The 23,511-nt window shown below is 37.1% G+C and overlaps 2 protein-coding genes and 1 long non-coding RNA gene across 6 annotated transcripts; 2 read left to right on the forward strand and 1 right to left on the reverse strand.

Annotated features, from left to right (window-relative positions):
• Positions 1-244: 244 nt before the first annotated feature.
• Positions 245-9,824, reverse strand: LOC105056893 (probable methyltransferase PMT11). Its single transcript, XM_010939257.4, has 9 exons — positions 8,992-9,824; positions 6,913-7,062; positions 6,550-6,820; positions 6,087-6,197; positions 4,656-4,815; positions 3,485-3,742; positions 1,730-1,852; positions 1,077-1,154; positions 245-747 (listed from the first exon to the last, which is right to left on the reverse strand). The coding sequence occupies exons 1-9, from the start codon at positions 9,673-9,675 to the stop codon at positions 540-542; spliced, it is 2,043 nt and encodes a 680-aa protein (XP_010937559.1). The 5' UTR covers positions 9,676-9,824; the 3' UTR covers positions 245-539.
• A 4,719-nt stretch (positions 9,825-14,543) lies between these two features.
• Positions 14,544-23,314, forward strand: LOC105056891 (BTB/POZ and MATH domain-containing protein 3). 4 transcript variants are annotated; one of them, XM_029268104.2, is made up of 5 exons: positions 14,544-15,325; positions 17,861-18,209; positions 19,419-19,695; positions 22,434-22,666; positions 22,850-23,314. In XM_029268104.2, the coding sequence occupies exons 1-4, from the start codon at positions 14,898-14,900 to the stop codon at positions 22,631-22,633; spliced, it is 1,254 nt and encodes a 417-aa protein (XP_029123937.1). In that variant the 5' UTR covers positions 14,544-14,897; the 3' UTR covers positions 22,634-22,666; positions 22,850-23,314. The 4 variants fall into 4 exon arrangements, with proteins under 4 accessions (XP_029123937.1, XP_010937553.1, XP_010937555.1 ...); XM_010939251.4 differs by lacking the exon at positions 22,850-23,314 and having other exon boundaries at positions 22,434-22,823; XM_010939253.4 differs by lacking the exon at positions 22,850-23,314 and having other exon boundaries at positions 22,445-22,823.
• On the forward strand, positions 15,332-16,319 carry LOC114914772 (uncharacterized). Its single transcript, XR_003802461.2, has 2 exons — positions 15,332-15,815; positions 15,925-16,319. It is a non-coding gene; the product is annotated as an uncharacterized lncRNA (long non-coding RNA).
• Positions 23,315-23,511: the final 197 nt, after the last annotated feature.

Here is a 23,511-nt window from a genome sequence, read left to right on the forward strand (position 1 = left end):
CAACCCTGATAGCCTCCACAAATATACATTTGATCACACTGTAACTTTGCAACAGAAGCGTCCATACCCACAAAACATCCACTCCTATGATAAAATGTTTAAAGCAACATAAATTGAGATTTTAAATTAATGGAACAATGAATAGGCCATTGATAAATGACATCATAATTAAACATACTCATCAAAGAATTGCTATTGAACCGTTCTTCGATCGAGAAAATCACTCAAAAAAAGTTCACTCAGGTGTACTGCACCAATCACTGATAAAAATGGCACGTTTCACAATACCAATTCAAAGGAATGAATGACAGTATACACCAGCTGAATGGTATTTTTGTGGCATTTTTTATTGCAACACTGCTAGATCATGCAATATCACTCCTCTGAATCCAAAGAACATGCACAACACAACATTGCGCCAATCAAGCACCATCATCCATGTAATTATCCTCACCAAGTCTTCAGTCTGGATCCGGGAGAGAGAGAGCAAGAGGGAAGTGTATTTCTTTCTGAAAACAACAGGGATAACTGCATAAACTTCAGGAATGCAGCATCGGTTTATCACATAACAATTCCTTCCTGCTAGCATACGGGCCTTCGGATGTGTCGCGCAGGCTGGTCCTCCATCCCATGGCCTCTGTGATTTCTTGAATCTCATTTATAATAAATTTTGAATCACGAATGTAAGCATGCCCACCAGGTCTTAATATGCGATCCATCTCTAGTAAGATGCTTGAGATGTTGCACCTGACAACAGGAGAGACATTAGTTCAGCCAGTTCTTACAATGGAATAAGCCTAACTGCTTCCAAATCCTGTCTACCATGACTCATCTAGACCATCTGCTTTCCGAACATGTTAGAAGGCCCATAGAAAGCCAATAATAGGACCGTCACCAACCAAGGGTCACCATATTTTCCAACTAGAATAAATGTAAGGGGTTCTTTTACCCCAATATCTTGGTGTAGGTAGAGGCAGACAGAAAGCAACCGTGTAGAAAGACAAATAAAATTGACAATGGACATAAATATAAAATTGTGCAAATTAAAACTGCTTGCTACAAAAAATTCTCAGCACCTTTTCTGCTCTCTGGAGAACAGACCAAAAGCATGCAGTAGATCATAAGTTCTTGGATATGTATCAAATGGTTCACACCTGTAGAAGAAAGTATTATCAGGTTTAAAATAATAAGAAGTTCAAATAGACTGGCTAGAAGCCTACCTTTCTTCACTTTACATTTTGTACATTTTATTCAAATTACTTTCCACTGCTGGACTTAACATCAGATTTATAATTGATATTCAGAGTGCTGACTTACAACCAGTCATATATTTAAACCTGAAAACACTCTTATATTTTACTATAGATTGGGCTCCATGCTGTGAAATAGTATTACATATTTTTAACAAAAAAGATTGGTAAGATTCAAGGCCTAGGTAGAGAAACCAATGCAGCTGTTTATGATATCAATCTAGCATCTGAAAGGCAAAGCATGTGCAGAGTTTTTTCGGTTGACATACCAGTTAGTTGACATACTTCTTTGACCAAAGCTAGTATAGTTCAGCTTTTCAGATGAATTAGATAGACATATATAGATGCAAATCATATATAAAATGGTGAAGAAAGAAAATAGCCTAAAGTTTCCCATGTTTAGAACTCAAAACTGAATTATCATAGCAAGTCAATTTTATCCATTAAATGATAGAGATAACAAGGTGGATAGACCATACCAGTCATGGATCACCCCTATGAGTCCACGATCATATATTACAGGCAATGTGTTGGGTCCGCTAACTGGGACAACATTCATCACCCAGCAATCAATTTGATTGTTAATTAATGCCACTGCAAACCTGCCACAAGATGGTGATACATGATCATATAACAAAGGAATGCCGGCTCAGCAGCATGGTGCAGCAGGGGGAGCATAAGCACAGAATTGATTGGTCTTTTCCTTTCTTTTCTTGTCAGTTATCCAGATCTAGAGTAGTCATGAAGCAGAAAAAAAAAACTAACATATTAAAAAGAATAGGTCCAAGCCAGAGAAACGATGATATGAGGAAGAAGGCCATTTTACATCCAAAGTAATACAAGGGCAAAAATTTTAACAGAAAGAGGGTGTGCCTACGTCACACTTCAACAAAATGATCCACTACCATCACTTTACTGTTTGCCCTCTTACCATCTACACACTCCACATAGCTTCTGCTGTAGAGATCCATATTAAATTTTAAGTGAATTGATTTCTCCACTATGATTAGACCAACTAGTTTTCTGAATCATCATGTCATCTAATGCAATATTTCTACGTGTGCAAACAAGTGGTTTTTAATATATGATTAGGAAAAGCAAGGTTCCAAATGCAATAGGCAGTACTACATTGAACCCACCTCAGAACCCTGTTCCCACTTTTGCTTCAGTTTCTTAGTGCTTCTATGTCGTGCTTTATAGTTATATCGAGTATCTTTCATCAGTAAGAGCAGACTAGAATTAGTTATAATAGTATAAAAAGTACCACTCATTATTCTATAAATATTTTGAATTTACAGATTAGTTGTCTTTGATAATTTTTAATATATGATAACTAGATATGTATAATATACTGAAGTTTTGAAAGCTTTCCCACGCTGCACCCACCCCCAACTCATTAAACCAAGGGCCCAAATAAACAATCAAATCAACCACTATGAGAATTAATCTTTTTCTACCAGTACTCAAGTTCAATTCAAACCAGTCAACGTTAGAAATCAAATTACACTACCATACGACCAACAATCTGGAGATATTTAATCCAAAAAGGCATCATCCTTCATTAGAGATATTATTTTACTATTACTATTACAGGATCTTCTAAAAATTCAGCCAATATACTGGCTGAAAAACTGAGATAATTTAGAACACAATGTTGAGCTCAGTGTAACAAGTACCTCCAGGTCCTAATTTTCTTTTGTCTGCTAACACTTTGATCAATAAAACTATCAATATTATCAGCTTAATATTAAGGGGGAAAGATCAGCAGATTAAAAAGCTCCATTTCTTCAATTGTTAAGTCAATAAAGCTTACTCACATTGTTTATGGTCCAAGTTTATCTACTCTATATAAGACATATCTTTTTGGTAGTCTGTAGAAGTATTATCTGAATAATATATTTGATCACTGCTTCCAAAATTTTGTCCTAAGTTGCTTTATTTTGGTCAATATATCACTAGTTATCCAATTAATATCGCAGTCTACACATGAAAATTATTGAGGTACTTCTCTTGCTTCAAAAGCACAAGAGTGCACCTTACATAATGATAATGGTACATTAATCAAGTTAAATTATAATATGTTTGCTATTTGAAAGTTTTACTCCTTTGTTAAGTGTTCAATTGTTGTATAAATGTATCAAATCACACAAATATGCTTGTAACATCTTAAGATACCATATGTCAAGTATCTTATCAACACTTCAAAATGGAAGTGTGAAAGGGGAAAAGTTTACCCTCCAAATCCAGCTCTCATGTCCATCACATTCCGCAAATTCATATTTTTCCAATGAAAAACCCGGATATAGCCTGAAATGATGTCATTCCAGTATCTTGTCTCTGCCGTGAAGAGCTCATTTTTTGCTATGTAAGCATCCATTTCTACACCTTGAAGCCTTTGTGGGGGCTCATTCAAGCGAGCAGGCCAGGCTGTAATATTTGCTCCATATTTACTCTCCGGAAGTTGGCTAATGCACACTTTCAGATCAACATACCTGCAGAAAGAGCTACTTACAAAACACAACAAAGGAAATCGAAAAATAAATTGAAGAAAAATACATTCAGCAAGCATCAGGCAGTGCATTTTGGTGAAAAGAAGTGACAAAATCTCTTTCTAAATAAAAGAACCTTGTTATTCAGTTATCATTTTAGATCTTTTTTAAAACTTATAATTTCCAGAGGTCTATAAGGGTTGCTGCACCAAGAATGCATAGTTTGCTACCCCAAAAGATTTAAGGCTGTAATCGGATGTTTTAGTTTAATTTCATGTTTTATATTTCTTGTTATTAAAAAAAAATAACAAAAAAAAAAAAACAAAAAACTTAAGTTTTAAGGAAGAGGTCTCCGGTTGTAAGGAAGAGAAACCCAAGGAAGGAAGGTTGAGATGGAATGAAAGAATTTGGCTTTTCTTTTAAAGAATAAATATGGTGAGAGTGCCAGAATCTAAGCTCAAACAGAATCTCTCCTGGGGCATGCTCCAAGGAGAGGGCTGTAGATCAGGAACTTAAATCCAGCTGGCTTGTGCTTTTCAAAATTAATAAAATAAATCTCCAATTGAAGGATCTGGGCATTATGTGAATTTCCAGAACATAGCAGACTTCAATTTGGATAAAGTTATGACGGGTCAAAAACGTGAATATCATAAAATATCATGAGCATGCATTAATGGGGATAACAATAATCTTTTCACACTATAGTTAGTAAAGTAACTAGAGGCAACAGGACAAAGAATAAGCTTTACAAGGTGATATATGTATGGATGCGGAGAAGGTGGGGACACCCAGAAAGAAGCTTCTACAATGCCTATTATTTGTTTAAAATTCCTATATCAAACAAGGAAGAACATCATCTATAAAAACAATTCTGGGTCATTTTTTACAACACTGAGCATAAAGGACTTGAAGATACCAAACATTATTTGGGTCATCCTCTGCATTGCAAAGTGGAGGTTGGATGTCAAAATTGCGACTCGTATAGCAAGAGTTGTTTAAAGGCTTTTGCCATATGGCAATATATCCCTCCTTCTTCACAAGTTTCCAGCATATACGAGCAGTAAGGTTCTCCATCTCTATACATATAAATCAGATTTCAGATCCATGTGCAGAGAAACAATAAAGAAGCTTCATCAAAGCATTCATAGATACAACTGGACAAAAGAAAACTATTGATTCTAAAGATAGATATACTGGAACCTAATATTTCTGCAGATAAACTAGGAGTTGAAAATTTTGTAAGGAAAGTTATTGATTCTGAATATAGCTATGCCAAAACCTGACACATCTGTGGATAAAATAGAGAGGGAAAGGCATTATTTATGTAATTTTTTTTCCACAATGAGACTAAAAGAATCAAACTTGATGTTTCAATATCACAAAGATAACTATGGAATCTAGGTTATTTTCTTATTCAGCTCAACATGTGGAAACCCACTCTGCAGAGGTGCACCTATCCTGAATTTTTACTGTTACTGACAGGATTAATAAAAAAGAAGATTTCTGTGCAGCCAATCAAAAACAGATGGATCTGTTTGCTGAAACAAAAAAATTAGAGGAACACTTCATCAACCATTTCATCATCTTATGCAGAAGGGTTTCACTTAAGAAACCACTAGTTACATAATTAAATGAATAATACCAGGGGCAATTGCCTATTTTAATAAAAGAGTTGCTAGTACGCTGCAAAATCACAGGGTTACTGAAAAACCACAAATAGGACACCGAAATAGCATAAGAACTAACAACAGGATATTCCTTAGATGATCTCAAATTGAATGTTCATGCATCAAACATACACAAAGCCATGGCATTGGAGCGAGACGATAGTATATTTACTCTAAAATGGGGACCAAATAGAGGATAGGGGGAACAAGTGAACTTGTTAAAGTTATTCAAACAAAAATGTCCAGGTAGATGACAGTCTCTTATGCAGTAGATAGTCAAATAAACAATGAACAAGAAACATTATGTACCAAACACCCCCAAAGTTAAAAGGCTAAATATATGAATACACTAAATGCATTATTAAAACTATGCATCATTGGCAGATGCTGCATATATTAAACTCCATCTATCCAATTTATAATAGAAAACCAGTAATAGGAATTAGAATCTGCTGTACAAAAAACTTGAATATGGTCATATTGTCAAGTGACTATAACAAAGATCAATATGAACTAATAACTAGAGATGATATACAAGAGCTTACAAACATAGACAATTAGACATGTTTACCATGTTCAAAAACTTGGCAATTACCTCATGTTATCCATGTATAAGAACCAATTACATCACAAAACTGTAAACATGCTCTCTTTTGAATAACAATTTTGAAGGAAGATACCTTTCCATGCCTCCTGTTGGCTCTCTTCATGTTTATAAACTGGTTGTGCAGCCCAAACAAAATATCCTCCAGCTCTAAGCATTCTGTTAACCTCGAGGAGCAAAATTCCATCTTCACCAGAAATTGGAAATTGATCAGCACAATGAAGCCAAGCAGATGTTAGCAATCACACTCTTTAGAATTATATGTTTAAATGTTTTTTCAAAAAAGGAGGTACAAATTTTTAAACTCAGCACCAAAAAAAATGCCTAACATAGTGGTGGACCTTGATGTGAATATACCATGGAACATGTCATGCAATTGAAAGTTGGCAGAGAATATACATAATCTCAGCAAGTTTTGAGGTAGCAAAGATATATATCCATACAGTAAGTAGGATATGTGAAGAACAGAATACACTACCAGCACTGCAGGCTTGTATCTTATGAATACACGTAACAATTTTAGATGGGAGATGACATACCATCACAGGTCCAATTTATTCGACATCTTGAACAATGAATCAAGTCAAATGCCTGGCTTGGATATAATAACCGTCGTGTTGCAAAAGCTGCTACCATGGCTGGCACACCACGTTCAAGAGCAAATTGAATCTGATTTTCATGAACATCTTTTGGAGCAATGGACAAGGTGATGACATTACGTGACAGTAGAAAAGCACCAAAACTTGCCACACCACACCCAACATCCAGGGCAACTCTTGTATGAGTACCAAATGCAATATCTGGAACCATCTGCATGTTATGGGAGGAAGAAGAAATACTGCACTCATATATGCACAAGATGAATATAAGTTAGAAACTAGACATTTTGGAAATTATGTAACCTTGGAGATCTGATCCAAGTACTGATTTGCTCCATGTATAAACTGGGTTCCACCACCTGGAAATTTGAATTTGTTATGATCCCTTGAGATCCAGTTTTGCCCTCCTTTATCTTCCACCAAGCGTGTATGTGGTACATTGCTATACCATACCTGAGATAATATTTTAAAATTGAAAAAATGATTTGTCAAGACTCAAGAGAAAAATAATAGTATGTCAGAGTAAAACCTTCAGATAACAGCAAAATCTTCCAAAAGTAAATTCAATCAATGATGTGGACTGCAGGATCTATCTTATAGAGGAAAGAGACAAAAGACCACTGATTCTTGCATGCAGCTTTGTGATTGTCTTAATGTCACTTTGACTTGAAGGTTGGGCTTCGAGTTTCAGCTATCCACTATTATTTTTTGGGGGGGTAAAAGTATTGCATTTCCATTTGCCACTTTCAAAGTTACCTAGGGGTCAAAAAAGCAGAAAATTGTTTGAACTAATTGAAGTAGCTTGCTTAAGGGTACTCAAAAGCAAAAGAGATTCTAAGACATTTAAAACCCTGAGATATAGAGATTTTAAAAATTTGTGACTCTCATCATATTCACGAAACAAAGTTTGTTTTTCCTTTAGCAAATTGCAAACTGTCTTGATAAAGCTTTAGTTGGCAGCAGGAAAATGCGACATTGATGATTTTAATTGTATGGTGTCAGAGATGTTTAAGCCAGAAAAATTAGGCAAGACAATAACGACCTTTTAAGCAAAAGAAATTGTCAAATTGAGCATAACAACTTTTCATATTTCTTTGACCTAGTATTTTGATGAAGACTTCGGTGAACTGGGTAGTTGACTGCCTTTGGACTATATAGTTTCCTTCTGTATACAACTATCCATTGTTCTACAGACTTTGTAAATTCCATCTTCTTGGTTCACTTGCCAATTTTGGATCTTATACTCCCAAAAGGTGAATTTAGGTTTCAGAAGAAACTGTTACTCAAATGAGGACTTTAACAAAAACAAAGAGAAAAAAAACATTGCAGATGGCATTTGCCTCCAACAAAACCAAACTCTAAAACTTGTAATGCAGTGTTACCAGCTCCTCTTATTATGTAGTGCTAAGGTATAAACCAGATTCTTCAACTTCTCTCTTCTAAATCACAACTTTAAGGTCACCTGCTAGAGAAGGCTAACCCCGTTTGCATTATGCTACGGATGGCAGAAATGATTTTGTGAAAGTTAGAGAACTTCTTCCCATGACTGAATAATTTAAACAAAAAAATATGTGCATATAACAACTTAGGTCCTGTGTCCTATGCTGTAATTGTCATATGCAATAGATCTGTCTATGTTGAAATTATACATGAGCGCCACATTGTCAGTGTATAGCATATGTACAAAGTTCGGTCAGTTGCATTCCAATCTGGAGGCCTCATTAGAAGAAGACACATGCTCAGAGACCTTTCCATATGAAATAGGTTAATGTGCGATTTGGAGGCACTGTAGTCAAACATGTTGACACATGGCAGTTACATAAAATCTGTTTTGTTCTGGTAAAAATTGTGCGCAAAGAAAGAAGTATGAAAAATGGACAACAAAGAAAAGTGGGAAGCGGAAGAACACTCAAAGAATGATGATCAAACTAACTTCATAATGTGAGAATAGGAATCAGATTTTATTACTCTTCTTCCTTCATAAATTGTTCATTAAATTAAACGAACTTGTCCTGTATGTTTTGTTGTGAGTTTAGCTTACAACCTTTAGATTTTAAGTGCTCTTCATTAAGGCAATCAGAAACTGTACTAGTTGCTTAAACTTCAACCCAATCAGTTGAAATTAGTCTCACAAAATAAGTGTATTTCACTGATTGGAGTCACGGATATCTTGGCATTTTCAGAACTCAACCAAATGGTAAAAATTGGCCACAAAGAATCATACTTTAAAAAGTCCCAGGGTTCAATAATGCAGCTAATCGAAACAAAACTACAAGAAGTCAACAACGGTGAAGGAAACCAGATACAGGAACACATACTTGAAACACAATAGGTAGATTAATTGACAGATGGAGAGGAGAAAGAAATAAATAAAGGAAATACCTCATCCCTGCTTCTAGGCCACGGAATTGAGGTCTTGTAGTCCTTGGGTGCAGGAACCAGACAGTCCAACCCTTTCCCTTGTGCTGGGCAGTGCCGCTCGAACTTCTCCCCTCTCTCAGTCGATTGGAGCTCCTTGATCTCCTCCTCATTGTCCAAGCAAGGAATATACTCCCTCATGCTCTCTGGACAGAGGTGAAACTTGTTAATCTTAACCCTAGCCCGCCTATCCACGTCCCCATTCCCAATCCCCGTTTCATTCCCTGCTCCCCCATCGCTATCCACCAGATCCAGGTCGAACGGCCCTACGTCGAAGTCCTCCCTCATCGTCCCATCCTCGTCCACGATTCCAACCCTCGCCAGCGCCGGCCCGGAAGGAGGAGGGGGAGGGGGACGGGAGGGAAGTGGATCCGGTGAATAGTCCTGCAGCGGCGGGGCTCCAGCGGCGTCGGAAGCGGAGGCATTGGAGAGGAGGGCGGAGACGTCGAGGGTGACGTTGGCATTGGGGGAGACGGTGACGGACGGGGAGGAGGAGGGGAGGGAGTGGGTGTAGAAGACAAGCTGGGGATAGCCGTCGGACCAACGCCGGCCGAGGTAGAAGGAGACGACGGCGGTGAAGGCGAGGACGCTGATCCTCACGAAGAGCGGCGTGTGGAAGACCACTCCCAGCTCACGGAGGCCTTTCATGCTTCTATTCTCGACAAAGCTCTCTCTCTCTCTCTGTGTGCCTGCGTCCGTGGAGAGGGGATGAAGGGCTTTCGGCTCGACGTCGAAGATAGGGACGGCGTGGGTCTTACTTCTTGTCCCGCAATCAGCGGTGGATCTCGGACGTCAAAAGCTAATGCGCTTGTAGATTTTGGGATCACGTTTAAGGAACGGAGTAGGCCCAGACTTCGAAAACGTCCCCGTCGAGGGCACGATTAAAAAAGTGTGATATGTGGTGGCCAGGGGATTAACGGGCGTTAACCCGCATGGACGCCTTGAGCCGTCCCACCGGGGGTGCTTCACCTAAACGCGGCATTCGATTTGTGAAAATCAGGTGCCGGAGGGGAGTGTTTTGGCTATCGGTCCCGTTTATCGCTGTTGGATTGGATCACATGCTGGCTCAGGTTTTAATAAATAAGCGATTTTTGAGTCTGGCGATGATTTCTTGGAACGGCTTGGATAATCTGCGATCTAACATGGAGGGAAGAACTATGAGTATAGAGTGGTTAGGTGGTCCCACTCGTCCTTTTTAAGTATGCGGATCCAGGTCAATGACATGCGGCGCCTTTGTCATCATGGAGACAATTGGATACGTGGGCGAGCAGCAGAGGAGACTTAGAATAATTTGATGGATTTTATGGAGAGATTTGAAGATGAATTTGGTTGATAGACTGTTAAAATCAACTTTGATGGATGGGTAAACCCAATGAACCTCACCAACTTACAAAGTTACATCCAATATAATCAGCCTCAACAATGATGAGAAGCTCAAGATATTAAAGTACAATCGTATCCAAGAGTTGACTACTGTCTGGGCTGGCCAACCCATCAACTGACAGACCGGCCTCTTAAAATAAATGGTATACCACGGTTCTTGGAGAGTTTCTCATACGTTCTTGGATATACCATTTATTTTAAGAGGCCGGTCAATCAGTTGATGTATATTTTAGTATTGTTTGAGTTCTATGGGTTGCAACGGACATTCAAAAATATTTGACAATGAACATATTTACCATTTCATATATGATAAAGTGTTGCGATGCGAGTTTGTTATGTATGCTTGGTTGTTATATATACATGTTTTATTTCATTTTTTCTATTTTTTTTTTAAATAATATGTACAACTTATATGCAACGCTTATAAGTATCAGCCAATAATTTAAAAAGTACCAACTTTTTTTCATTCCCTCAAGTGATTCAAGGGGGTCCCCACGCAATCATATGGGGAGCGCGAAAAATCGTATCTTTGTTTGAATATAACTTATAGTCTATGAATATAACTTATGAAGTTCCCTAAGGAAAACCTTAATAGAGTCTTAAGACTCTGTCTACAAAGAATAAATATGATGGAGTGATCGACTGGTTGTTGGAGATGAAAAGGTGAAAGAAATGCAAAATCATGCAATTAGTTATCAATAATATTGACTAGGCTTTAGCAATTTCATTCTGTATCAGAAATTGCTTGATACAATTTATAGCAACAGTCATAGATATGAACTATGCACTACATTTTCTAGAATAATGATTCGATTATCTGATTTTGATAATGATTCTTTGATGTCCTCCTTTTTGTGCTCATACATTATTGATCATTATAGTGAGTTAGTTCATTCCATCATTCTCAAGCCAAGTACTTACATCAGCTTTGTGCACACAAAAGCACATAAAAATGCTAGACTCATGATTTGACAATGCCTATTTTATTGTGACAACGTGGGATAATATTTTGGCGACCATGCCTATATGTCAAGGTTGCATGAGACATGGAAACTCCAAACAACTATGCTATCCTATACCAATTGCAATCAACTATTTTTTGGAAGAATCCAGTATATGGATTTATATGTATAACAATCCAGAGCCCCACCCAACAAGTTAATTGGAAGATATTTATTTAGATTTTTTGATTATGTATAAGTATCCAAGATCTTCATAGCAAATAACTAATATGGAATTAAATACACGTTTGTACGAATCACCCTGATATCCTCACCAGGCTAAAGATTTAAATAAATACATTGATTCATAAACACCACAATCAATCTATGGTCAGTCCAATGAATCCATACTGCAGTGTTCCCTAATCTATATAAGATATAGATTGGATCCAAAAGGCTAACCTTTTTTTTTTTTTTGATTCTTTGGTCCTATATAAGCATCCAAGATCTTCTCAATGAATAACCAATGTAAGACTATTACACATCCATACGAGTCCTCACACAGGGACGAAAGAGGCTCGAACTCCTAACCTCGGGATCACTCAATAAGCTATAAGATTTATATGAGGATCCGTGCAGGTGTATATTTAGTCCCACATCAGTTATTTACTGAAAAGATTTTGAGTACTTATACAGGACCAAAAAATCTAAATAACATCTTTTGACTAATTTTTTTAGATGAGATTCTGGATTGTTACAAATAGTATCAGAGCCGACCCAGTCTATAGTCTATATAGATTAGGAGATATTACAATATGGATTCATTGAGGATGACCACAGGTAGATTTTGGTGTTTATGAATAGATATATGGATTTGGATCCTTAACTTGGCAAGGATGATAGAGCTTAAACGGAGAGAGTATGTGAGGATTCATGTAGATTTGTATTTAGTCCTATATCGATTATTTGCCAAAAGGATCTTGGATACCTATACAGAATCAAAAAATCCAAATAACATTTTTTGGCTAGTCTTGTTGGATGAGGTTCTGGGTTGTTGCAACATACTTATAATTTCTTAAGGCTAATTAGGGTGGAAAGTTGAGTAAGCAAAACAATTATAAATTTAGGCCAAACCTTTGACATTATCGATTTAATTCTTTCTATTTTGGTCTAGTCTAGCCCATAAGAACCTTTAGATAGCTAGTTAATCTGCATACCGTGACACTATATATGTATTGTTGATCAAATTGATAACTCAAGATTTTCACAATTTTTACTGAAATATTTTGATTTTTCATTAGGAATCAAGCCATAGTTATAAACAGTAGAAAAAATACATAATCCCAAAATAATTTTAGAAAATAAATGGATATTACTATCAAACAATTTGAGGACCAAGAGAAGAGTCATTTTTCAAGAACTTTATTCATTTCTTATATCACAATTCTCAAATGGTGATTTCTCGTAATGTCAAGGGAAAGGGGTAAAGGACCTTTCATCCATAACCTTTTAACTGCAAAGAAAAACTCTATATTCTTATTGATTTTAAAATTTTAAATTGATGCCATTGGTAATTTGTGTTGATTGTAATCAATTAAAGTATATGATTCATGCTCAAATCAAGACAAACATAAAAAGATTTAGTATGAGGCAATTTATTCATGAATTTATTTGGACACAAACTATACCATTATCAATTCAGGCCCCTTTCTCGTTCCAATTATAAACAAATGAATTGCGTATATTGCAAGTCAGGATTTTCAAAAAATGATATGAGATGCTTCTCATGTATAATATTAGATTTGAGTTCAAATGGTCAACATAAGGTTTCCACACACACACACACACACACACACACTTTATTTATTATTTTCATTGTACGTGTAAAATCATTCCCTTGCCATCTACAGCAATACTTCTTATATTTTTCACAAATTTTTATTTTAGTTTTTCTTTCATATCTCTTTATTTAAGACTCAAAAGAGGTGGCTTAAAATTCTATTAATAAATAAATTCCCGTGGTTTGCTTGGAGCTTAGACACTCTGGACTTTCTTGCTAATTGATCATGCTATGACAAGCACTGCGTACTTGAACTGTTTTCAGTGGGAACAGGCAAGCATGATGCTATCTTGGAAGCAGAAATGAACAATTCTGAATTCTGTTTCTTTTTGTGGAGTTATCAGATGGGTGACTGGTCCTTCTGGCCTTGTTTGATTATGAATTTTATCTTTTTTATAAGCCTAGTCACTATGTTCTCTTGTTGTGGATTGAGTTGGAAGTATGAGCTTCTTGTTTCTCTTCTTTTAGTTGGTACCATTACAGATTGTCTTCTGAAGTCTTTTATATTACATAGTCAGGGCACTGAAGTGACAGTGGGAGGTTGTTCTCTACCAGGGGAAGGGATCACTGGTCCAAGAGACTTATAATTTTTTTTTTTGTTTGGTAGAAAGACTTATTGTTGAATAGCTGGTTTTTATCTTGCTTTGCTATTTTAGTGGGTGTACATGCCTTGTCAATATTCTGCTGATGGCTGCCTTAAGCTTTATGTTGAGTCAGTTTTTTGAATGCTTATTGCTGAGGAGTTGTTGGCCAAGTTTTCTATCCCTTACTTGGACTGGCAAGTGACTTGGATCTGTCACAGTGATAGCTCAGCGGCATAAACTTTTGGGCTTTGTCCAGGTTTGTTTCACATATTTTTGAAGGTCTGGGTACCCAATTTTGTGGTGTATATTAAAGTTTGCTATCACTTTGTTTGCTTGGGTTCAGTTGTATGTATTAGTCATCTTTGTTTCACCGGGGTAATTTGGTTTTATTGGTGCGAAGGTATGCTAACTGTTTGTTTATCGCTTTTGGAGGTCAAATGTACTTGTTGGTTACGGCCCTCATTTTAATATAGCCATGCTCCCCCATTTTACCCCCAAAAAAATTTCTATTAATAAATAATAATAAACTATTTTTATCATGCATTCTTAAAATAAAATATTTATATCAGGTTACACACACAAAAAAAAAAAAAAAAAAAAAAGCGGCAGAGATGGAAAGTGATGGGTAATTGCACAGAACTGTCTATGCGGCATGTCCGTACTTCATGTGTACCCGGTCGGCCGATGCATCGGAGGTACTATACAACGACATTCGGTGTAAAGTACTCACACCTCCTTCATAACGTCTATAAATATGCGCCCCTTCTCTTTAACCTTGTGATCCGTTTCCCAAATTTCTCCCTCCTTCCCCTTGTTGTCCTTTGTCTAATGTCCTCCCGAGAAGCTCTTGGATTTCTGTCCGACGCCGTCTCCTGTTCATAGAAGAGTAACAGCCTCCACCCCCATACGCCTCGAAGCCCATCTCCTTCGCAAGACTCTCCCTCTTTCATCCCCTCGTCGATCTAGAATTGGGGTTAGGGTTAGGGTTAGGGTTAGGGTTCCTCCGCTTCTTGGAGCCCCGAGCCGATCCCGGACGAATTTCACGATATCTGTTTTCTTTGATTCCACATTTGTGGGGGATCGGCGGTCGTGGTTCGGGAAGCGGTCCAAGAATCCGATGAGATGGCGAAGCCCGAAGGGGATCAAGGGGGGCTCAATCACAACCTTGCCACCGCCGACCTGCTTCATCGCCCCAGCGTCTCGCAGTCCAAGTCGGTGTGCGAGACGGTGAATGGATCGCATCGGTACACAGTGAAGGGGTACTCCCTGGTGAAGGGGATGGGCTTCGGGAAGTACATAACCAGCGACACCTTCAGCGTCGGCGGTTACCAGTGGGCGGTCTACTTCTATCCTGACGGCAAGAACCCTGAGGACAACTCCCTGTACGTGTCGGTGTTCATCGCCCTTGCAAGTGAGGGCACCGATGTGAGGGCGTTGTTCGAGCTCACGCTGCTCGACCAGAGTGGCAAGGGGAAGCACAAGGTGCACAGCCACTTCGATCGGGCGCTGGAAGGGGGGCCCTACACTCTCAAATATCGGGGGAGCATGTGGTACGTTTCTTGCTTGCCAGCACAACGTTTGGTTCTTGCCATGCTTCTTGTTTCTCTTCCTTTCACGTTCTTGTTATGGGGTTCTCTTTTTGTTTACTTATCTTATTGGTGGGTTGAATTCAATTTGAATTGGAGAATTGGATATGCTTCTAGTTATCTTTTGTTTCTTTTTTTCCTTTTCCATAATGATATCATGTGCCACTATGATATGATTTTTTTTTTTTTGTAAGAATTCATCTTAAATTGCGCATGCTGGAAGATTTACGGATAATGCTTCTTGACTGGATGTGTTTAAAGTGGTAATGAGCATAGATTGCACCAACCATTTTGAAAGAGGATAGTACAGGCTCAAATTTGAGTGCTTGATATTCTTAATGATGTTTTGACGGTTATTTTCTAATTTATGTCCTACTAAGTTCAGCATTTGTCAGCATTGGTTCTTGGAGCAATAACCGTGGATCTATGCCATTTTAGGCAGTCAGAGATATGAGTACGTATATACGGTGTGGGAGGTTTGGGATGATATTCCTTGATTTCTTTGTCACAGATGCTCATAGGTAATTACTTAACAAGATCCACTAACTTCAATTATGTTATAGAAATGCAGTGATGTTGAAAAAGGGGATTTTTAGCAGCGAAAACAGCCAAGTTACTTACAAATACAGGTGGAGCACTGAAAATTTCTAAAATAGCAGCCCAGCAATAAGGGAATCAGCAGGAGTGTGATTGGTTCCAGATTAAAGCCTGATGAAACACGAGGGATGAGAGCCATGGAGATAACATTGGTTTCTCTGATATACAACCTGGTCTTGTACTTCTTTGTTGTTATATATTGTAGTTTGATAAGGATGGGGTTGGGTAATCATGTAGCTAGTCAGATCAGAGGTTCCAGTCTTTTATCGGATTTATCTCTGTTTTATTTTTAAAGTTTACTACCACTCAAACGTGTACAAATGCAGATTTTAGAAATGAAAAATATCGGTGATTCAAATGAGTTTGGCAGGTAGAGTTTGAAAAAAAAAAGAAGAAAAAACTTAATATGTCTACATGTTAGTGTGTATATACATTCTCAAAATAGTGAATGACGTCTAAAATAAGGAACATATACTATCAATTTAAAACTAAACCATAAGAAACTAATCATAAAAAGAAAAGACCAGAAAGCATGATTACATAAGTTGAAAAAACTAAATGAGAAGTACAAAAGAAAGATAAAGATTGAGATAAAAGGAACAAAATTGAATATAGGATACTAGAAAAAGAAAAATGAAAGCACTGTAGAAATAAATCACATATCCTGTTGAACATGCACAAATGCAAGTTAAACATTTGGATGTTAATAATATTAAGGTTATATTATTTATAAATATAAAGATGGGTATTGTGACAGAGGACTAATTTGAGAAACTAAGTAGATAGCAGAAAAACCTTAAAAATTAAGAAGTGTTAGATACCCTGCCTTGAGCAAAACCATCTACTTCTTAATTAGTGATACATTTACTTTTTTCTTCCCTATCAAATGGTGTTATTTCCTGTTAAACTTGTTATTTAAAATTCATTATTTATTGGAGTTATTGGAGATAATTATGATATTCAAAAAATGTTACTAAATTATGCCAATAACCTAATAACCAGGGTTAGTTGATAGTTGATGATGATCTTATTTTATAAATTCATGCTAAGTTTTATCTTTGACTTATGTATTTTCCATACATTTATATTAATGCTGTTTTTTGTTTCCATTAGTCATGCTTGGAGGGGTGTGACCTTAGAAGGATACATGGAGGTAACTAATGATAATTTTATGGTCAAAAATATTCTTATCTCTTTGAATTTTGTATAAAATTCATACAGTATGGGTCGCTTCGAGTTACGAGCTAGTAAGAAAACTATAAAGGGGAGAATTGCTGGTGCCATCAGGCCTACAAATTGGCCTGGTGTTTAAGTAAGCTTTTGCAGCTTGGACCAAAGAAGAAGATAGGGCTGATGGTTCATTTAAAGTATGTCATAGAATGCAATGTTGTGCAATATTTCCTCATTTTTGTGATAATTCCCTCCATTATTTGAAGAAACTAATACTAGGGACTATATTCTGCTTTCATGCCTCATCAATTTAGCCGTCTGTGTGCGGCAAAACATGCTGTCGAAAACATGAATCCTGTGACCACTCTATAACGATATTGTCTGAAGAAATAAATAGCATACCTTGCTTTTGTAACTTGGGGAATGATTTAGCCACTTTACATGCTGTCAAAAACATGTCATTGTGTGAGATTAATCCACTGCCCAATTCCTACAGTGTCACCTATTAATCAAAGGTGTTCTTTGTGGGTCAAATTTGGTGTCAATCTTCTATCAGTCCTCACCTGGCTGGGATTTTGTCAAAATTGGGTTCTTTTTTATATTATTTATGTTGGATCTCTAGCTTGTGCACTTAACCTTTCTTTCTGCTGTCTATACATTTGTTTTCTGTCAAGTATCTTTTCTTTGTTTGATGCTAAGTTTTACAGATTTATTCTGGCTATTTGCTGTTAGGGGTTACAAGCGTTTTTACAGAAGGACAGCATTGGAAACATCAGATTATCTTAAGGATGATTGTCTAGTCATGAATTGCACAGTAGGTGTTGTTAGAAATCGCATTGAAACATCAAGACAATTTTCTATTCCTGTGCCACCACCAGACATGGGTAAGTGTCTTAAGGAGCTGTTGGAATCTGGGATGGGCTCTGACATTGTTTTTGAAGTTGGTGACGAGACATTCAAAGCTCATAAGCAGATTCTTGCTGCTCGCTCACCTGTATTTAATGCCCAATTCTTTGGTCTAATTGGGGATCCAAAGATGGATAGAGTGGTTGTGCAAGATGTTGAGCCTCCTGTTTTCAAGGTAATGATCATGCAGCTCATTTACCTTTTATAAAGTTTGACCTGTTTATTAAAAGAAGATATTTTTACTCATTTTTACTGCATGGAAAATATATTTGCTTTGTAAGATGCATCTAAAATCCTTTCTTGCTCCAAGCTGAGTCATGATTTGTATGTACTTTATCATCCGAATATTGTGTTTTATGAAATGTCATGTTATGTCTAATAATCTGTGGATTCTTAGGTAACCATAACCATCAGCCGACATATTTTAGATTAGCCCTTCTTCACCATTGGTTTCTATTAGTTTCAACATCCTTAGCAGTTTAAATTATTTAAAATCCTTCTCACAATTTTTAGCCAGGTATTCTTGTGTCCTTTCTTGGATTATGGACTCTTCCAAACTTAGAATGATAGAGTGCTCCACTCTTTCCACAGGTGATATGCTTCAAGTTAATCACAGTAAAGATAGCGTTTCAGGTTTTCTTTTATTTCTGTGATATTGTACATTTAATGCTCCATATTTCAGAGCTACCTTTGCAAGTAACTCCCCCTCCCGAAGAAGAAGAAGAAGAAGAAAGTGCTGATCCGATCTAAAAATCTATTTGCAGTTTGGTATAATGGAAAGTGCTGATCTGATCTGAAGAAAGTGCTTATCTGATCTAAAAATATATTGGTGGTTTTGTATAATGGAAAGTGCTGATCTGATCTAAAATCTATTTGCAGTTTGGTATAATGGAGCCTTTTCCGGTCTTTATTGCATGTGCTGGTATAAAGGAAAGCGCTGATCTGATCTAAAAATCTATTTTGCCGTTTGGTATAATCTAAAAATCTATTTGCAGTTTGGTATAATGGAGACTTTTCCAGTCTTTAGTGCATGTGCCCTTCTTTGTAACATCGTATTGAGCATAACAAACATTTCAAACAAATACTCCTCTGCTACAATGTATTATCATGACAAAAAAGATGATCAAGGATCTTCTTTTTGTTTGACCTATCTTCTTTTTCTTTGAAGTAGAACATATATTCTAATCTATTGGAAATTGTTTGAATTATTATGCAAATCATATAAAATTAGTTACTCATTACATAATTTGGAGCTTGTTAAAAAACAATGGCATTAACAGAAGATTTTAAAAAACATGTCCTTATGTGCACATATATGGTTAGTAGACATGCCAGGAGATGCATGCGCTTATTCTTTTCGTGACAAGTTCCTTGTTTGCTGCAGGCCATGCTTCTATTCATATACTCAGATGAATTTCCGGATGTTCATGAACTGACTGGATCAGTTTCTCTGTGCACATCCACAATACTGGTGCAGCATCTATTGGCAGCAGCTGATAGATATGGTCTAGATCGATTGAGGAAGTTATGTGAATCAAAGTTATGTGAAGAACTGACTGCTGATACTGTAGCAGCGACTTTGGCCCTTGCAGAGCAACACCAGTGTTCTCACTTAAAATCCGTATGCCTAAAATTTACAGCCGCTCGAGAGAACTTGGGAGGTCAGTTTTGTCATCTCTAGGTTGGGTGCATTTTTTTCCAGTTTGCTATAATTCTATCTACCCCCACCACACACACACACCCCAAAACCAATAATAATAATAATAATAATAATAATAATAATAATTGTCTAAGATTATAGGTACGGTAACCTCATGTTTATTTTTATTATTTTCACATACACCTCCTACATCTTGCAATTTTGTAACATGCCCTGGATATCTGCACCTAATTTGTTTATGAAATCTGTGAAAGAAATTTAGGATTTCTGGTGACAATATCTGTTTTGCCCTGGGAAATACTTAAGTTGTATTTGCATTTCTACCACACTGGCATGAGCACAGAACAAGTTTTAACTTTGGGAAAAATGTTTCATAGGAGAGATGGGGGTCTACCTTGGTGCAATAGGATTAGATTATGCTAGTGGAACTTTCATACATATAACTGGAGGTGGTAGTTTATTGGATTGGTCTTAGGACCTCAAGTGAATACAGAGTACTTTAGAATGCTGGAAAATGTTTCCAAGTGAAGATCAGTAGGAAGTTAACTAAAAGATCAAGCAGTTTGAAAATGGCTAGGTGAGGGATCCAATTTAGATGGGAAGGGGGGCCAACCACTCCTGGGGGAGGGATTAGGCCTCTTGGTTAGATTATGGCTTATGAAAAAGTATAAAACACAAGAACTGGTGGATTATAAATGTCAGTTATAGGTGAAGAAAATATTGGATTACATTTTGGGAAATGATATTAAAAATTTATTATGCTGCCCGTTTTTTGTTGGTTTTAATGAAAAGTCAAGATTTATCATATGCCAATCTCACATGAATAATCTATGTGCTGATTTATCTGTTATCATTCATGAAGTCCATCTTGTGAGTAAACTCTAGCTTGTGCTACTGTTTTGTGGAAAGAATGTGCCTAGCAAATCACCATTGGAAACCAACTGTTCATTGGATCTTGTTGTGTTTATTTTTCTCTTCAAATTTCAGCATGTAGGGATAGTAGTAAAACATAAAGAAGGCCTGGTAAGAAATAATGTAGATTAGAGTTCAATCAAGTTGGATTAATTTAAGTGGTGATTATCTCTTCTGTCTATTAGGGATCGCATTTATACTATACCGCCACTCTACCAGTTAATTTTGCTGAGAACTCATTTTATACCAAAAGGAAAAGAAGGAAAGGTGAAAAAAAAAGAGGAAATCAAACAACATGTATTCTACTTTTTTTCACATGCTCATGTAGCAAACAATCTTTACACAGTGTCATAATTTGATTCAGAAGATCAACTAGGCCATTTTGAGGTTGACTTTTTAAAAAAAAAAAAAAAAAAAAAAAAAATATATATATATATATATATATATATATATATATATATATGTGATCGTTAGAATAATTGAATGTGATTTTGCAGCTACATAGATTGCATCTCTGTGCTGGCCTTTTATTTCTTTAAATGTTGTATTGATACATGATGTAATGCATGGTAAGGTCAAATGATACTATATTCTAGTATGATCATATGATGTTTCTGCTGTTCTGCATGTATGCCAGTAGGTTTTGACCTTCCCAGTGGGTTGCTGTTTGTACGGAGTTACTTTCAGTGACCTAGACTCTTGAGCTTCCAAACATATTGGATTAAAGGTCTAAAAGAATCTTTTTGACTTGCATCATGTGTTGTTTCAAATAATCGAGTTGGTATGATATTTATAATTATGATATTTGCTATGGTTTTGTGCTTGTAAGAAGTCCGATGATTTGGATCTATATTGGGGAACAGCATTTGAGCCATTAGGTTATTTTTCATGTTATATTAGGTTATATCACAGCTAATCGTAAGTGGTGGTAGTTATAAGCTGTGGAATAATTTATAGTGAGGTAATAAAAGGAAAATATTAGCTAGGGTGCTGATTGTAAGCTTGGAATATTTCCAGAAGAATGATGGTCGTCAGCGAATTCCTCTGTTGAACTCGCCTATAGAGAGCTGGTATGGTCATTTCTTCATCAGGGCAGATTTTTCAAAGATAAGGATCCTTCAGCAGAAACATCCGTATTTTAATTATTAATGATCAGAGTTTTTGCAATTAAGAAGCATGTCAGGTTCATGTGGAGGAAGCTGCTGAGTGGAATGATCCTGTTGGGCTGTTGCCTTTTGCATTAGTGTTACATAAGACCCCTAACTGAATAAGTTCTTAAGCATATTGGTGCTTTTCTGGAACATAGTTGGCAGCAGTGATTTTAGAATTAACTAACTGGACGGTAGTGAACTGTGTACTTTCTTAGCTTGGATACTTCTTTATCAAGCAATGAATTTGCTTTGGTGTGCCTAAACTATTATCTTACATCCTTGTGTAATTTGACAAACAACGAAGTGCAGAATACTTTATTTCCCAATCTGGTGCAATGCATCAATTTTTGTCTTCCTGTGATTCTTTTGTAGCTGCAGTTTTACCCTGACAATCAGATGGTTTGTATTTTGAAGCAGATTTATCTAACCCTTTGTGCGACAGTTTCATTGTGAACTTCCATGATGGAACCATGGCAGTATTTTGGCTTGTCCAGATCCTGTGGTCATAAAAGTTGATGCTGAAAATGTTTTGGTGCTTTAGTTAGTGGCTTTTGATGCATCCCTCGTTAAGCTACATGCTACCAATTCTCCTCTATTAAATCCTGCTCGAAATGGAAGATTAAATTGCTTCCTTGAGTTTCTCATATTCCATAGTTTGTCGATTATCTTGTTGCAGTTGTTATGCAGACTGAAGGATTTAACTACTTGGAGGAGACGTGTCCGTCACTACTTTCAGACCTGTTGGCAACTGTGGCTGAGGCGGATGATGACCCCAGTCCGATCTGCCGGAAGAGGAGCAGTAGCAGCAACATAGGACTCAATATAGCTGACAGCGTTGATCTGAATGGGGGAAGGCGCACGCGGAGGCGGATGTAACTCGCCACTAATTATAACCCTGTCCATAGTCTTGTAAGTCTTTGCTGCCTTTTGCACACAAGACAGCTGACTGTTCTGATATGTACATTTGTGTGAAGCAGCATTCCTGATTAAATTTGATTTGGATTTTAGTAACATATGAATAATTAGTCTCTCTATCAAATTAAATCGACATATAATGTTTAGTGAATGTAGCAAAAATTTTGAATTTCTCAGCCATGAAGGTTTTTGAGCCAAAGGTTATCAGTGAACTGAGCAAAATTGTGCCGGTGCGCGCGCCTTATGAATCGTATGACCTGGTTCCATGTAGTCAGCGGTCCACCCTTCCGAAAATTTATCTGCAGGCACGGAGCCTGGAGAGCTACCTGATCCTGTTGCCGAGGCAACGGAAGTTGTCTTTGATGTGTTGTCACATGAACCAGGGTTATGGACTTGTCTTTGCTGCAATCCACAGGTGGATCGGAATGTTGCTCGACTGAGTTCGTGCAATATAAATATATATGCTTACAGATTGTTAGGTGGCTAACTTCGCATGTTTGTCTTCCATCAACGCCGCGTGGGGACTGGGGAGTGCCCCTTTTCTTTTTTTTTTTTTATTTTTTCCCCGCACTGCCTCAGTGCGATGCTTTTTTGTGGCCATATGAAATATATGATTCTGTGAGCTGAATGCTGTTTTGTTAAGTATGTGCTCGATCGACAAGGATTGCACGAGGGCTGTTCGCCCAGACCTGCCATTTCTAATCTGTGAAGAGTATATGTTGTTGCAGATCACTAATTCATATTTTCTAGTTAGCGTTCTGCAGCAACGTGTACTGGGTTTGTTCTTGTAGAGCTGATCTAGAAACAGGTAGCTGACGGGGTTCTTTCCTCCAGCTCAG

The sequence above is a fragment of the Elaeis guineensis genome, chromosome 14, assembly GCF_000442705.2.
Source record: "Elaeis guineensis isolate ETL-2024a chromosome 14, EG11, whole genome shotgun sequence".
NCBI lineage: Eukaryota > Viridiplantae > Streptophyta > Magnoliopsida > Arecales > Arecaceae > Elaeis > Elaeis guineensis.

Bases quoted from the DNA above. Each gene is read 5' to 3' on its own strand.
- LOC105056893 (XM_010939257.4), bottom strand. From the start codon at position 9,675: ATGAAAGGCCTCCGTGAGCTGGGAGTGGTCTTCCACACGCCGCTCTTC. The intron at 6,821-6,912 runs GTTACATAATTT...CATAACATGCAG, and splicing joins ACTTGGATCAGATCTCCAAG to ATGGTTCCAGATATTGCATT. The intron at 3,743-4,655 runs GTATCTTCAAGT...CTCTTTCTGCAG, and splicing joins GATGACCCAAATAATGTTTG to GTATGTTGATCTGAAAGTGT.
- LOC105056891 (XM_029268104.2), top strand. From the start codon at position 14,898: ATGGCGAAGCCCGAAGGGGATCAAGGGGGGCTCAATCACAACCTTGCC. The intron at 15,326-17,860 runs GTACGTTTCTTG...ATTTGCTGTTAG, and splicing joins AAATATCGGGGGAGCATGTG to GGGTTACAAGCGTTTTTACA. The intron at 19,696-22,433 runs GTCAGTTTTGTC...ATCTTGTTGCAG, and splicing joins CGCTCGAGAGAACTTGGGAG to TTGTTATGCAGACTGAAGGA.